Below are 12,345 nucleotides of genomic sequence, written 5' to 3'. Positions count from 1 at the left end.
CCACCCCGGGCCAGAAAACGGCACTTGGCCAGGCTCAAAACAAAAAGCCCCTGTGAGGCAGGGGACTAAGCGGCAGGAGGGTGCCCCCGTCACGGACGGGCGGGTGGGGACGGGCAGGGCCCCGGAGCCGGGCTACGCCCGCACTCTGCTGCCCTCGGTTTTGAAAAAGATCAAAACCCGGAGCAAAGCAAATATTTATTAAAATGAAACCACTTTTGTGACTCTCGGGCTTTGAGAAACGCTGAGAAAACAAACAGGGCGTTGAGGAGGCTTGGGGAGCAGCCCGGGCGGCCCGTGGTTAGTGCCAGCAGAGCCGGCACTCCGCTTTTTTCCATGGAACACATCACGCTTTCAGAGGCCGTCTCCCCGCTCGCTGCTTTGAAGGCGGGTCTGAGAGAGTGAATTTTCCAGATTGGAAAGTGGGGCCGGGCCCGTGTGGTGACTCGGGGCCAGGCGGGTGGGGCCGGGCCGCTCACCTACCTCGTCCCGCATGTACACACAGACCGGGCTCGCCTCGCTCGGCTGCTCCAGGCACTCCCTGCAGGGGGGGGGGGGGGGGGGGGGGGCAACGGAGACGTCACAGGCCAGCCGCAGGCACACCCGGTGCCCTCAGACGGCGCGCCCCCTGGGCACCCGGGCAGGACCCCGGGGCCGGGCCCACCCTGGCCGCCTCGGGGCCACCAGGAGGCGGTGGCCAACGCCTGGCGGGGAGCCACCGGCCCAAAGGGCGTGGGGGTGTTTCCCAGCCTCGCAGCCCAGAGCAGCACCAGCCACCTCCCAGACGAGCGTCAGATCACGGTCAACTGAGCAGGTCAACGACGAGAAAGGATCCCGGAGCCCTGGGAAGCCATCCTCTAAGAGGACTGCTGACCCCAGAGCCCCAGGAGCAGCTCAGGGCCTGCACCCACTAAGTGGACTCCAAGGAGAGAGGCCAGGCCCCCGAGGCCATGAGCAAAGGCACGCTGCCCCCTCTGCCCAGACCCCCGGGGCAAGCGTGACCTCGGGCCGTGAGGCGGGAGGACAGGGAGGGGCCTCCCTGTGGAGCACACCCACTGGCCGCAGCCCAGCGGTCACACCGCACAGGGCTGGGCTCACAACAGCCACCGAAACCACAGTCACCAAAAAGCTGGGAAGGTGAAGACCAGGGCAGGGCACGGGTGCTGGCGCACAGGGCAATACAGGCGCCCCAGCCGCTGTCACACGCACAGGCTGGGCCAGGGCAACGCAGGGGCAAAGGCACCAGGTGTCCCCACCCCCCACCGCCGTCCTCCAGGTCGCCGTGCCACCCTCCCCTCCGTCCTCCCTCCTCTCCTCGAGGCCGTGCTCACCGGTAAGATGGCAGCGGGCACCCACCTCGCCAGACGGAGCCACTGACGTAAACGGGACCCGCACACGGGAGGGAACAGGCCCCAGGAAGCACAGCTGCACGCGCTCACAGGACAGCAGGACGCACACATGCTGCCCCCCCCCCCCCACGCACCTGTGCGCCACCACCTGTGTTAGGGGCCCTGTGCTGACCGTGGAGGTCAGGGGGCAAGCGGGCAGGCTGAGGCCTGGCTTTGGAGCCCTCCCACTGCAGGTGGCAAAGCGTGTCTCCTACACGTCACTGAAATAAGCCCTCACAGACACCCACTGGAGACCACGCCTGCGGTGTCCTGTCCAGGCCCTCTCCCATGAGAAGGGCGAGTCGGAGGGGCAGGGCCCGCCAGAGCGGGAGGCCTGGGGTGATGTCAGGCCAGGCTGCACGGCCCTACCAGGGCTCAGGGCTTCACATGCGGGCTCGGCCGAGACGACTCGGCAGCTGAGCTGGTGACCACAAGCAGCGGGGCCTCCAGCCACACACGGACACTCTGAGCGCATGGCACGGCTGCCTAGGACCGTCCCCAAGACCCAGGATCCCATCCTCTGGGTGGGTTTTTTCTCTCTGTTCCTCCTGTTTGCTTTCCTCTGCCTGTTGCCCCGAGCTGGGACCCACAGTCCAGAGCTAGATGTTGGGACCCCTGGAGGAGTCCCTGCCCAAGCCTGACCGGCCCTCCCAACGTCCCCAAAGGAAGGTGGGAGGCCCATTAGCCCCCACGGAGCTCACCCGTGCTCTCCCCACACCCACAGCTGTGAAGAAGCTGGTCCCCAGAGGAGGCTGCCAGCCTCGACCAGAGTCACACAGGGGGCTGGCCACAAAAGGTGTAATCTCACGTGCACAGCAGGGCCAGGGAGCACCCCGACAGACCTGGGACTGGCCCAAGACTCAGTGAGCCCAGGCCTCAGAAAAATACAGGACCCCAAAAGTGTCGGTGACGTCCCCCGGCCAGCTCACGCACTTTTCTTACTGAAGACAAGACAGGGAAAGTGAAGGGACCTCAGCCAAGGACGGTGCGTTCCAGCAAACCAGATCCCAGGGCCAGCAAGGGCGAGTGGGGACATGGGGTCCCGGACCACCTGGACTCAGAAAACTGGCCACACGCTGGCTGGGCCGACGCCCACCAGGTCCTTCAGGAGCCCTGGCCAGGCATGCCGTCTCCAGGACCTTCCTCTGGCACCTGACTTCGTGGGGGGGACGGATGAGCGGAGCAGAACAGGAACGGTGCCCGGGGAAGGCCTGCTCATCTCTGTGCCCTCAAGGCCCCTGGACATCAAACGCCAGCCCGGCTTTGATGTGCAGCTCCTCCAGAGGGATCGGATTCCCATTCCCGTGTGGGGATCTGACGGAGAGGCCAGTAGACGTGCCAGGGGAGGGGCGCCGCGACGGCTTCCAGACCCCCCGGGCCAACGAGCGGTGCTCTCCCTCCAGAACAGCAGGTGTGTGTGTGGGGGGGGGGGGGTTGTTCCAGAGCAGCAGACCTCGGCAGCCCCAGGACTCTCTTGGAGGGAGCTGGGCCCCCGACCCAGGCAGCACTGTCATTCAAGGCCGGGCGTCACGCAGACCTTCCGCCGATGCCCACCCGCCCCTCCTCGCACATCGCCTCAGTCGGCAGGACGGCTCTAGCCCCGCGGAAGATCTGCAAAGCCACTCCCGCTTGGGCCACGGGCCGGCGGGGAGGGCCGGGCGGGGCAGAGACACCGTGGCTACTGGCTTCACTCGCCACACACACGCTGTCCCCACGGACACGGGATGTCTGTCCACCCAGGGCCAGCTCCTGGCAGGACGCCGTGCGGGAGGCAAGCGAGACATCCGGACCCTTCTATTTACATCACCTATTTGGGACTGACAGAGCTGTGACTTCAGACTCGGCTGCCACGAGGAGGCAAGGCCACATCCCGAGGGGCCGGGCCACTCGTATCCCAACACAGAGATGAGGTCAGGGCCGCAGGGAGCCGCGGGGCCCCCTCCTCCAGGGCAGACGGAGCAGGGTCAGTTTCAAGAGGGAAGTTTCCTTTTCTTCCCAAGGAAAGATGGGGGACGGTGCCCCAGAGCTCTGAACGAACACCCCGGCATCCACACCTCTGGCCGCCCGCAAGCTCAGGGGCGTGGCTCATGCACCCCCTCAGTGTGACCGCAGGCTGGTCCCCAAACTCGTGGGCAGCCCCTCTCGAGGATGTTCGAGGCCCTGCTGCTTTGACCAGTCAGACGCAGCACAGAGACAGAGCCACGGGCTGGAGCAGGGGACACAGGGCACCGGGACAGAGCCCCTCTCCTGGTGGCCCTCCCTGCAGCACGTGCCCAAGGAGGAGGTGGGGGGAGGGCCGGTCAGGCCGAGCAGAGGCGGCGGCGGCGACCAGGCCCACGTGGGCACTGAGCACGGACATGGCCGCAGCCGTAGGAAGGCCGGTCCAAGTGTGAGACGCGCCAGATGTCAAAGTTCTCCATCCAACAAAGAATGTAAAAATGTCTCATTTTCCCGTTAATCACATGTTCAAAGAACAGTACTTTGGGCACACTGAGTCAAGTCCGCCATAACCCTGAAATTAATTTCACCTGTTCTTTTGATGTGGCTACCAGAAAAGTCTGAATTACCTCTGCAGCCCACACGTGTGGCACATGTGGCACGTCCCGTGGCCGGTTAGGTGATCCAGATGCTGGCGGTCAGGGCAGAGCCACCGTGCACAGGAGCCACGACCTGACCCACAGTGGACCCAGGACGTGCACTCACCTGACGGCTCCCTGCCGAGCCTGTCGCTCAGAGGCTTACCTCCTCCTGAAAAACCTGCTTCCCGCTCATCCTGTCCTGTGAAGACTTGGAATTCCCAGAGCTGCCTGTCCCCCCCGCCCCCCGCCCCCGCCAGCACGGGAGCTGCCGTGAGTCCTGGCGCGTCGTCCCTGCTGCGCGAGGATCCATCCCGGGACCACGCGCACGTCCGCACCAGCGGTGTCCCACAGCGGCAGGCGCAGCCCCTGCAAGGCCCTAGCTCGGCCCCACCAAGCCCCGCGAATCAGGCATGGGGCCGTGACTGTGGCCACAGATGCCACCTGCCCTCCCTTCTGTGGACCCTGCTCCGTGGTTAGTGGGCGCCAGCTTCCCAGGAAAGCGCGAGCGGAGAAGCGCCCGCCCTGCCTGGAGCCGGTGGGACACAGATGGGGCAGCAGCCGCACGGCTGGGGCAAGGGTGCCGGGAGGAAACTTCTAGAGACGTTACGGTACCTTCGTAAGCAGCACGTAGAGGAGGCAAATTGCTCTGCTCCCACTCACACACTTTCACGGACACCCCGCGGCCAACTGAAGCGACCTGAGGGGCCCAGCTCCTCCTGACGCCACCCAGCTTCCCCCGAGAGCGGTCTCCGCTCCCCTGTTCCGCTCCTCACACTCCATCAACAGCTGACCCCACCGGCCGGTGCTGAAAGGCCAGTCCCAGAGCCCTCGGCACCCTCCACCGGTACCCTGTCTAGTTCCAGCCACCACCGGCCGGGGGACCAGATCCTACGCATTGCCGCAGGGGACAGAATCCGTCGCAGGGGACTGGGGTCTTTTGGAAACACCGGTTTCCAGCTTTCCGACGCTGTTCGGTTTTATTTGCACGTAAGTACTGCAGTCTCCTCTGGAGGCAGGTCCTCACGGCGGGGCGACCCGGCCGCCCAACTCTGAGCTACTCCTCGCCGCCAGCCCCAGCCTCGAGAGCAGGGAGCCGGTGCGTCCCTCCGTCAGGCGGGACTCTTGGCGCACGTGTCCAGCTCCTCCCGGGTGGACCGTGCCTGCCCTTCGGGGCGGTGGCCTCGGCAGCGTCCTCAGAGCACGTGCAAGGGGAGACCGTGCGACCTTTCAGGCCTAGACACCGCTTGGTTCCATCCACGCCTCTGATATTCTGACAGATAATCCTAGGATAAACACTTTTCCTGCGGCAGGTGAAGGCACCGGTCAGCCGCCCTCCTGGTGGTGCTGCCGGGAGCCTGGGGCCTTTCCGCGGGCCTGCGGGGTCCCTTCGTCCGGCTCCAGTGCTCACAGCGGTGCACCGCAGTCTGCAAATGCAGCGTCCGGTCCTGGCACCGTTTTCCACGGCACTGCCACGATCCCGCCCCCCGCCTCCCTCTTCTCTTTCCCGGAGCCAGCTGCCTGGGCCCCAGATCTACCTCTGCCTGTCCCATCCTGACGCTCAGCCGCCTGGCTCTGGCTCTTCCTCCCGCAGAGGAGGTGAGCTCCCTCCCGAGCCTCGGCCAAAACGGCCAGGACCCTGTACCCTCAATTCCAGGGGTGGCCGCCGACCAGCCCCGCCCCGCCGAGCCTCAGGCAACTGAGCAGGATGGTGGGTCCTCAGACCCACGAGCTTCCTCACGCGCAACAAGGATTGTGGCCACTTGAGCCACGGTTGCGGCTGACCCATACACCTCCCTACCTGCTTCCAAGGGCTCCTCCTGGTCTCTGCACTTGCCTGTTCAACCGCACCCAGCTCTCGTTCCACCTGCCTCTCCGTCCTGAGAACGCGAACAGAGGCTGTCACTCTGTCCCTGCAGTTCACGGTCTCCTCCTCACACGCCAGAGGCTTGCTCGGACATCTGGGCTCCGAGGGGCAGTGCAGTCGGCTGTCAGTGCCCAGGCAGTGATCCGGGGAGCCACCCACACCCCCTACAGTGGGAGCTGCGAGTGTTCTGGGAGCTACCCAGGGGGGGTCATGCTCCTGCAACAGCCTGAACAGTGAGGGCACCCCCGTCCAGAGAGCCCTGAGGCTCCACACCCAGGACCACCTCCAGGGCCAGCAGCATAAAGCGGGAGGCAGCTAAGGCCCCATGGCTCCTTACACCTCATCTACCACCTGCCTTCCCACTCTAGCCTCCTTGCCCAGCCATGGTCTGCCTCACCCATGACCTAGTGCTGCCATCGCCCGGGCTCTGAGTAATACCTTTGTAAAATCCTCTCCTATCGTTTCAGCTGCCTTTTGGGAGGGAGAATGACACCTGTATTCCAGGAATTCTTCCTGTTCCTTGTTCCTGCCACAGGGCCTTTGCACTTATGTCCCCTAGACTCAGAGGGCTCCCTCCGAGATCCTGGTACAGCTGCTCCTGAGACCTCCCCTGCCACCCAGAAAATGCTGCCCCACCACGTCCCAAGGTGCCCTGCCTTCTCCTTTGCGAAGTCTTCCTGTGGCTCTGCAGGACTGCCTGTTAGCTCCTCACAGAGGTCAGCTCTGCGAGGCCAGGCCCCGGCTCCCTGCTTCAGCCCCGCCCGGCCTGAGCCGGACGAATGAAAGGACAAAGGAGAGACAGATGCGGAGGCCTCATCTTCCCAGCAGCACGGAGCAGCAGCAGAGAGGGCAGGTGCCGGCGGCACAGGGCTCTGAGCTGCAGAAGCACCCCCGCCCCCTTGGGAAAGCAAGACAGCAGGCGCCACGGGCGGCACAGTGAGGCGGCCCGCGGACTGCCGTCGGGCGTGCCACGTGCCTCTACTACCAAAGACCCCCGAGCAGGGGCTCCCCAGGAGCGCCCGCGGAGGACGTCGAGGCTGGCTGGAGGGGAGGCAGGCCCGGCCGCAGGGGCCCAGGCCCGTAGGAGCGGAGGGGAGCCCCCTGCTCTCGGCACAGCCGCCCCCACGGCCCCGTGGGAAGAAGGTCCGACACAGGAGACACGGGAAGAGGAAGCCCGCACAGGACCACGTCGGCGGGGAGCAGGAGTCCGGGTGCGGTGACGGCAGGGGCGGCGGGCACTGCAGTCAGACTAGATGGGCTTTCCTAGGCGACCCCGTCCCCGTGCGGGCCCAGAGTCCCCTCTGCCGCACAGACAAACCTCGGGGCCAGGCCCTGCTCTCCCGTCCTCACACCGCCCCTGACGGCAAGCAACCTGTCCGGGGCCACACAGTGACCACTGCGCCCTCCCACGGTCCCTTCTATGCCGCGGGGCCAAGACCTTCGAAAGAGCACAAAGACTTCCGTGCCAAAATGAAAGACAGAAAAGTAAAACGCTACCACGTTGACGCATTCAGGACTAAGACTTAAACCGTTAATTACCAGATGGAAACTGACACCTGTCAAATATCATTAACGGTTTCTTTTCAAACGTGACCCATTTTCCTAAGGAAGTTTTATACCTAAAGCCTCTGTCCACCGAGGAGCCCAGAAGCTCCCTGTTCCCCTCACTGCTCACCAAGCCCCCCACAAGGACAGAAGCATGGCTTTGTCTTCCGGGAGGGCAAGGCGCCACTGTCACGACAGGAAGCCCAGGAAAAAGGATGAGCTGTGGTGGCCAGCACCTGCTGGGGGCAGCTGATGAAGGCGGCCCCCTTATCTCAAACCCGTCCTCTCAGCAAGATCGGAGAGCCCTAAAGGCACACCCCCCGGCCGCGGCGAACCTCGGGCTGTGGCTCCAGACCAGCCTCGCCATAGAGGGCAGAGCCCAGAACCTGCTCGCTGACGCTCACCTGGTCTGTGCAAAATGGTTGAGAAGCTCCCAGAGCGTCTGGCCTGAACAGAAAGTGTCTTGCAACCTGGAGCCATCGTCCAGCTGCAGAGCGATGCGAACCTGAGGGGTGCAGATTGGGAAACCGAGTCAGAGAGAGAAGCAGCCGCCCAGGGCACAGGTCAGAGAGCACACACCTCTCCTTCGGGGCCCCGGGATCCCGTGGGCGGCAGGACGCGGACTCTTGGGGGTAAGGAAGCGCTGTCCCCCCCCCCGCACACCCCACACACGTTCGTCGCTGCGTCTTCAGTCGTCACAGTTTGGGTTAACTTGTTCCGCAGAGACAAACGACAAGCGTGTTACGTCTTCTGGGCGTTTTTCACAAACGAACACACTGTTCTTGAAGCTCCGTGTGTAACAACTGTTGTGCCGAGTGGGGACGTCAGTCTACAGCCCCAGAAGACACTCCTTTCGGGTCCTTCCGCTGAGTGACAGACACACCGGAGGACGCGGGCGCAGAGCCGGGGCGAGCATGTGTCCCTACGCCCACGAGCACCTCCCTGAGGCCCGTCTGTCACGGTGAGTGCTGGGTGCCCAGGCCCGCTTCCCTGCCACTTTGGCCAAGACACTCTTTTCTTCAAGCGCGCCTTTACATGGAGTCCCGGTAACAGAGGACGAGCCGCTCTGTGTGAAAGCATGAGAGAAGCTCCCTACCACCCCCGGCAGCCCCAAGGAATCCCCAAGGAATCCCCAAGGGAAGTGCCTTCCATGTGAAAAGAGGGGTGTTGGGTCCGGTCCCCGCCTCCCGACTCCTGATGGGCTCCGGAGTGCTAACTGATGTCCGCAGGCCCGAGCCGCCTTGTCTCTCGACAGGGATGAACCACCTCCCCTGCGGTGTCTGGGGGGCTTGCAGAGAGACACCAGCCCTGGGTTATTGTTTCCACCCACGGTAACTGTGCTGTCGTCTGCTCAATCTCTAGGTCCTAAGTAATTGATCCGGTAGGAAGCAGGAGGCCACGGTCAAAGACTCGGGCTGTGGTCCCAGCAAGGCCGGTGAGGAGGCCCAGGGTGAAGCCTGAGCCCCTGGGCCACATGTGCTCCCGCCAGAAGCGAGGCTGCACCACGTCCACAGGAAACCGCAGGCTCCGAGGTGCTTGGCTGACAGCACAGGTAGCCCCCCGCAAAGATCAATTCAGAGCAGAGACCGAAAGACTCGTTTCCAATCAACCACCGACCCTGAGAAAGTGGTGAGGGTGTGAGGACACGAGCCTCGCCCGGCACATCCCTCCATTCACCGCCTCCTCCTCCAAGCACCGCAACAGCTTGTCCCACCCGTTCAGCCTGCTACAGCATCCTGTCGTCCCAACAGCCCGGACTCGAGAGCCACAGGCAGCGCTGCCGGGCCCCTCCAGGGGAGCCACCTACCATGTTCTCGGGCCCCTCGCGGCTCCGGGAGACAGGCACCATCTCCAGCTTGGCGTTATTGGGCAGGTTGGCAAATCTCCACTGGAGAGAGAGGTCAAGAACATTCCTCTGAAACCTGCAAAACAGGCCACAGCTCACGGGCTGCCCTGCAGATCCTAATACAGCCCAGCTTGCACACAGTGCCCAGCACAGCCCTGCTGGGAGCAGGGACTAAGCCGAGCGGTGTTCGCGTCCACGTGGCGATTCCCCAGCCAGTGCCCCCAAGGCTGCGGGAACACAGGTACAGCCTGCCAGCTTACAGAGACAGAGTGGATGCCTGTCTGCAGCGGATCTTTCAAAGGAAAGGAAAAGTAGACACTGACTCAGCTTTGAGCTAACAAGGACAGAGCAAGAGGGAGAAACCAGAAATGGGTCACCCTCGTGGACAGACCAGGGGGCGCCTCAGCCCCCTCCCCAGGCATGAAGCAGCAGCAGGCCCAGAAGATGCAGAAAATAAAAATGCACCCCGGAGCTACTGAGGGGTGTACGTGCCTAGCTCTGCTCGGGAAAGTTCTAACCTGCTTCGGGCAGGTCGGGGAAACCAGAAAGAGCTCGAAGCTCTGTGAGTGGATGCCAGGGCACAGCCCGGAGCCTGGAGCGGGGCCCTGGGATTCTCAGTGGCAGCACAGGCTCTCCTCTGTCCGAGGTGAGGACAGCCACACCAAGACAAGTCACTAAGGGGAGAAGTTCCTCAGGTGGGACAGAAACCCACAGGCCACCGAGGAAGGGTGCTGATTTCTTTGTTGTTTTAGACCACTTGAGGGGCGCCTGGGTGGCTCGGTCGGTTAAGCGTCCGACTTCGGCTCAAGTCATGATCTCGCGGTCCGTGAGTTCAAGCCCCGCGTCGGGCTCTGGCTGACAGCTCGGAGCCTGGAGCCTGTTTCCGATTCTGTGTCTCCCTCTCTCTGACCCTCCCCCGTTCATGCTCTGTCTCTCTGTCTCAAAAATAAATAAACGTTAAAAAAAAAAATTTTTTTTTAAATAAAAAAAAAAAAAAAATAGACCACTTGAGGACGTGCCAAGAGCCCTCTCCTTAGAAACACGCCCGGGGCGCCTGGGTGGCGCAGTCGGTTAAGCGTCCGACTTCAGCCAGGTCACGATCTCACGGTCCGTGAGTTCGAGCCCCGCGTCAGGCTCTGGGTTGATGGCTCAGAGCCTGGAGCCTGTTTCCGATTCTGTGTCTCCCTCTCTCTCTGCCCCTCCCCCGTTCATGCTCTGTCTCTCTCTGTCCCAGAAATAAATAAACGTTGAAAAAAAAATTTAAAAAAAAAAAAAAGAAACACGCCCGCACACTAAGACCCAGGCATGCAACTCCAGGGCACCGCGAGGCCGCCAGGATCCACACAGTTGTTTGCGGGGGAAAGTTTGCAGGTTTGCCCACATCTGCACGACCACTTCCTCTTCCCTCAGAGCCCCACCAAGAACAGACACAAACAAACACACGGAAACCCTCCGCAGAGACCCCTAAAAAGACACATCCACATCCTAACCCCCAAAACCCATGAACGGGACCTTACTTGGAAATAGGAACTTTGCAGATAAAACTGAGTTAGGGATCTCGAGATGAGGTCATCCTGGATTTGGGTGGGCCCTAAATCCAATGACAAGTGTCCTTGTAAGAGACAGAAGAGGAAAAGACACACGACACACAGGGAGAAGGCCACGTGAGGAGGAGGAAGAGGCCGAGTGCAGCCACAAACCAGGGAGCAGCTGGAGGCCCCGGAAGCTGGGACAGGGAAGGAAGCTGCTCTCTTTGAGCCTCAGAGGGAGTGTGGCCCTGCCCCACACCTGGACTTGGGGTTTCTGTGAGACAGTAGGTTTCTGCTGGTTTACGCCCCCAGGCAGGGTCCTGGGAGGGGCGGATGGCCCCGACAGACCAGGACCGGACCCTAGCACACTCACTTCAGATCGTACTCGCTGGGGTTGAAGTTCTGCCGCTGGCATGTGTCCTCCAGAACCTAGGAGTCAGACGACAGGACTGTGAGCCACTGGGTCTGGCCTGGTGACTTGGTCGGCAGGCACAGAGTCCAACTCTTGATTAACTGGCTTCCAGGCCAAGCCTAGTACAAACCACATGAGGGACTGTCCACTCAACGGATCCACACGCCTCACCTGCAACCCGTGTTCACTCTCCCTCTCCTCACTGGGCCTGCCTTGTCACCCAGCTCCCGGGACAGCCTCCACCCTGGGTCTCCAACAGCCCACCGTCACAGACCTTTCCCTCCGCACTTTGGGACACTCGCCCCACGCAGAGAGAGTAAAGTTCAAATTTGGGCCCCACTGCCTGCAGTGCTTCACCGTCCTCTCCATGAGCCACCCGCACACACGGCCAGCGCCGGTGGGTCTTGGGGCGCCCGTCTGGCCCGGGAGATCCCCGCTTCCGGGCCCGGCAGACACACTGAGTTATTCGGGTCGGCTCAGACCGCCACCGCCCCACAATGGGGGCTCCTCCCGGCAGACCGTTGGGCGAGCACTGGCCCCTGAACCGCGGGGCCCGATAAGCCTTTTTAATGCAACAGCTGCCCCGGAGGGAAGTGCAGCGAGTGACTCAGCAAATCAGTTTCCAGACGCCACGGCCGCACATCCAATGGACACCTGGCCGGAGGACGCCCCAGGATGGGGACACGGCTCGAGGCTCTGCGGCGGACTCGGAGGGGTGGAAGGACGTGCCTCCCCCCGACTCCAGCCAGCCAGACCCCGGCCCCCGCTGGGACCCGCGGGGTCCCGGAGGCAGGAGCCCGGGGCTGAAGGGGACGGGCCCGCCGCGCCAGAAGGAAGCTCATTGGCCCCCGTAGGCCCCGCCCCCGAAGGCCCCGCCCCCGCAGCGCTCCAGAGCCAACCGCAGGAGCGGACCCGCCGCCCGCCGCCACCGCCCGCCGCCGCCGCCGCCGCAGCCGCCGCCGCCGCACCTGCAGCAGCACGGTGCTCGGCGTCACCTTCACCGTGTGGCGCCGCCCGTTCGGAGCCAGTACCGACACCGCGGAGCCCCCGCCGCCTGCTGGGGCCGCCATCTTCCGCTCACGTGATCCGCCGCCGCCGGCTCGGCGTCAAACCACTTTATCGCCAACAGCCCGGACGCAGGGCCACGCGGCCGCGGGGCGGGGCCTGGGGGCGGGGCCTGCGCAC

General features: G+C 63.4%; 1 protein-coding gene across 9 annotated transcripts in view; it reads right to left on the bottom strand.

Annotated features, from left to right (window-relative positions):
• ASPSCR1 (ASPSCR1 tether for SLC2A4, UBX domain containing) overlaps positions 1-12,345 on the bottom strand; it is a 27,320-nt gene extending 14,975 nt beyond the window's left edge. For 2 of the 9 annotated variants that reach the window (XM_045489926.1, XM_045489927.1), the window contains exons 1-5: positions 11,435-11,761; positions 11,122-11,177; positions 9,181-9,295; positions 7,778-7,878; positions 481-538 (exon numbers count right to left, since the gene is read on the bottom strand). In XM_045489926.1, the coding sequence (XP_045345882.1) occupies positions 481-538; positions 7,778-7,878; positions 9,181-9,222 (201 nt within the window). In that variant the 5' untranslated portion in view covers positions 9,223-9,295; positions 11,122-11,177; positions 11,435-11,761. Of the gene's footprint in view, positions 1-480; positions 539-7,777; positions 7,879-9,180; positions 9,296-10,736; positions 10,832-11,121; positions 11,178-11,331; positions 11,975-12,128 lie in introns of those variants that run through there. The other 7 variants (XM_045489922.1, XM_045489923.1, XM_045489925.1 and 4 more) reach the window with 7 other exon arrangements.

Source organism: Leopardus geoffroyi, chromosome E1 (genome assembly GCF_018350155.1).
Source record: "Leopardus geoffroyi isolate Oge1 chromosome E1, O.geoffroyi_Oge1_pat1.0, whole genome shotgun sequence".
In the NCBI taxonomy this organism is placed as follows: domain Eukaryota; kingdom Metazoa; phylum Chordata; class Mammalia; order Carnivora; family Felidae; genus Leopardus; species Leopardus geoffroyi.
This window is presented reverse-complemented; position numbering and strand designations above follow the sequence as displayed.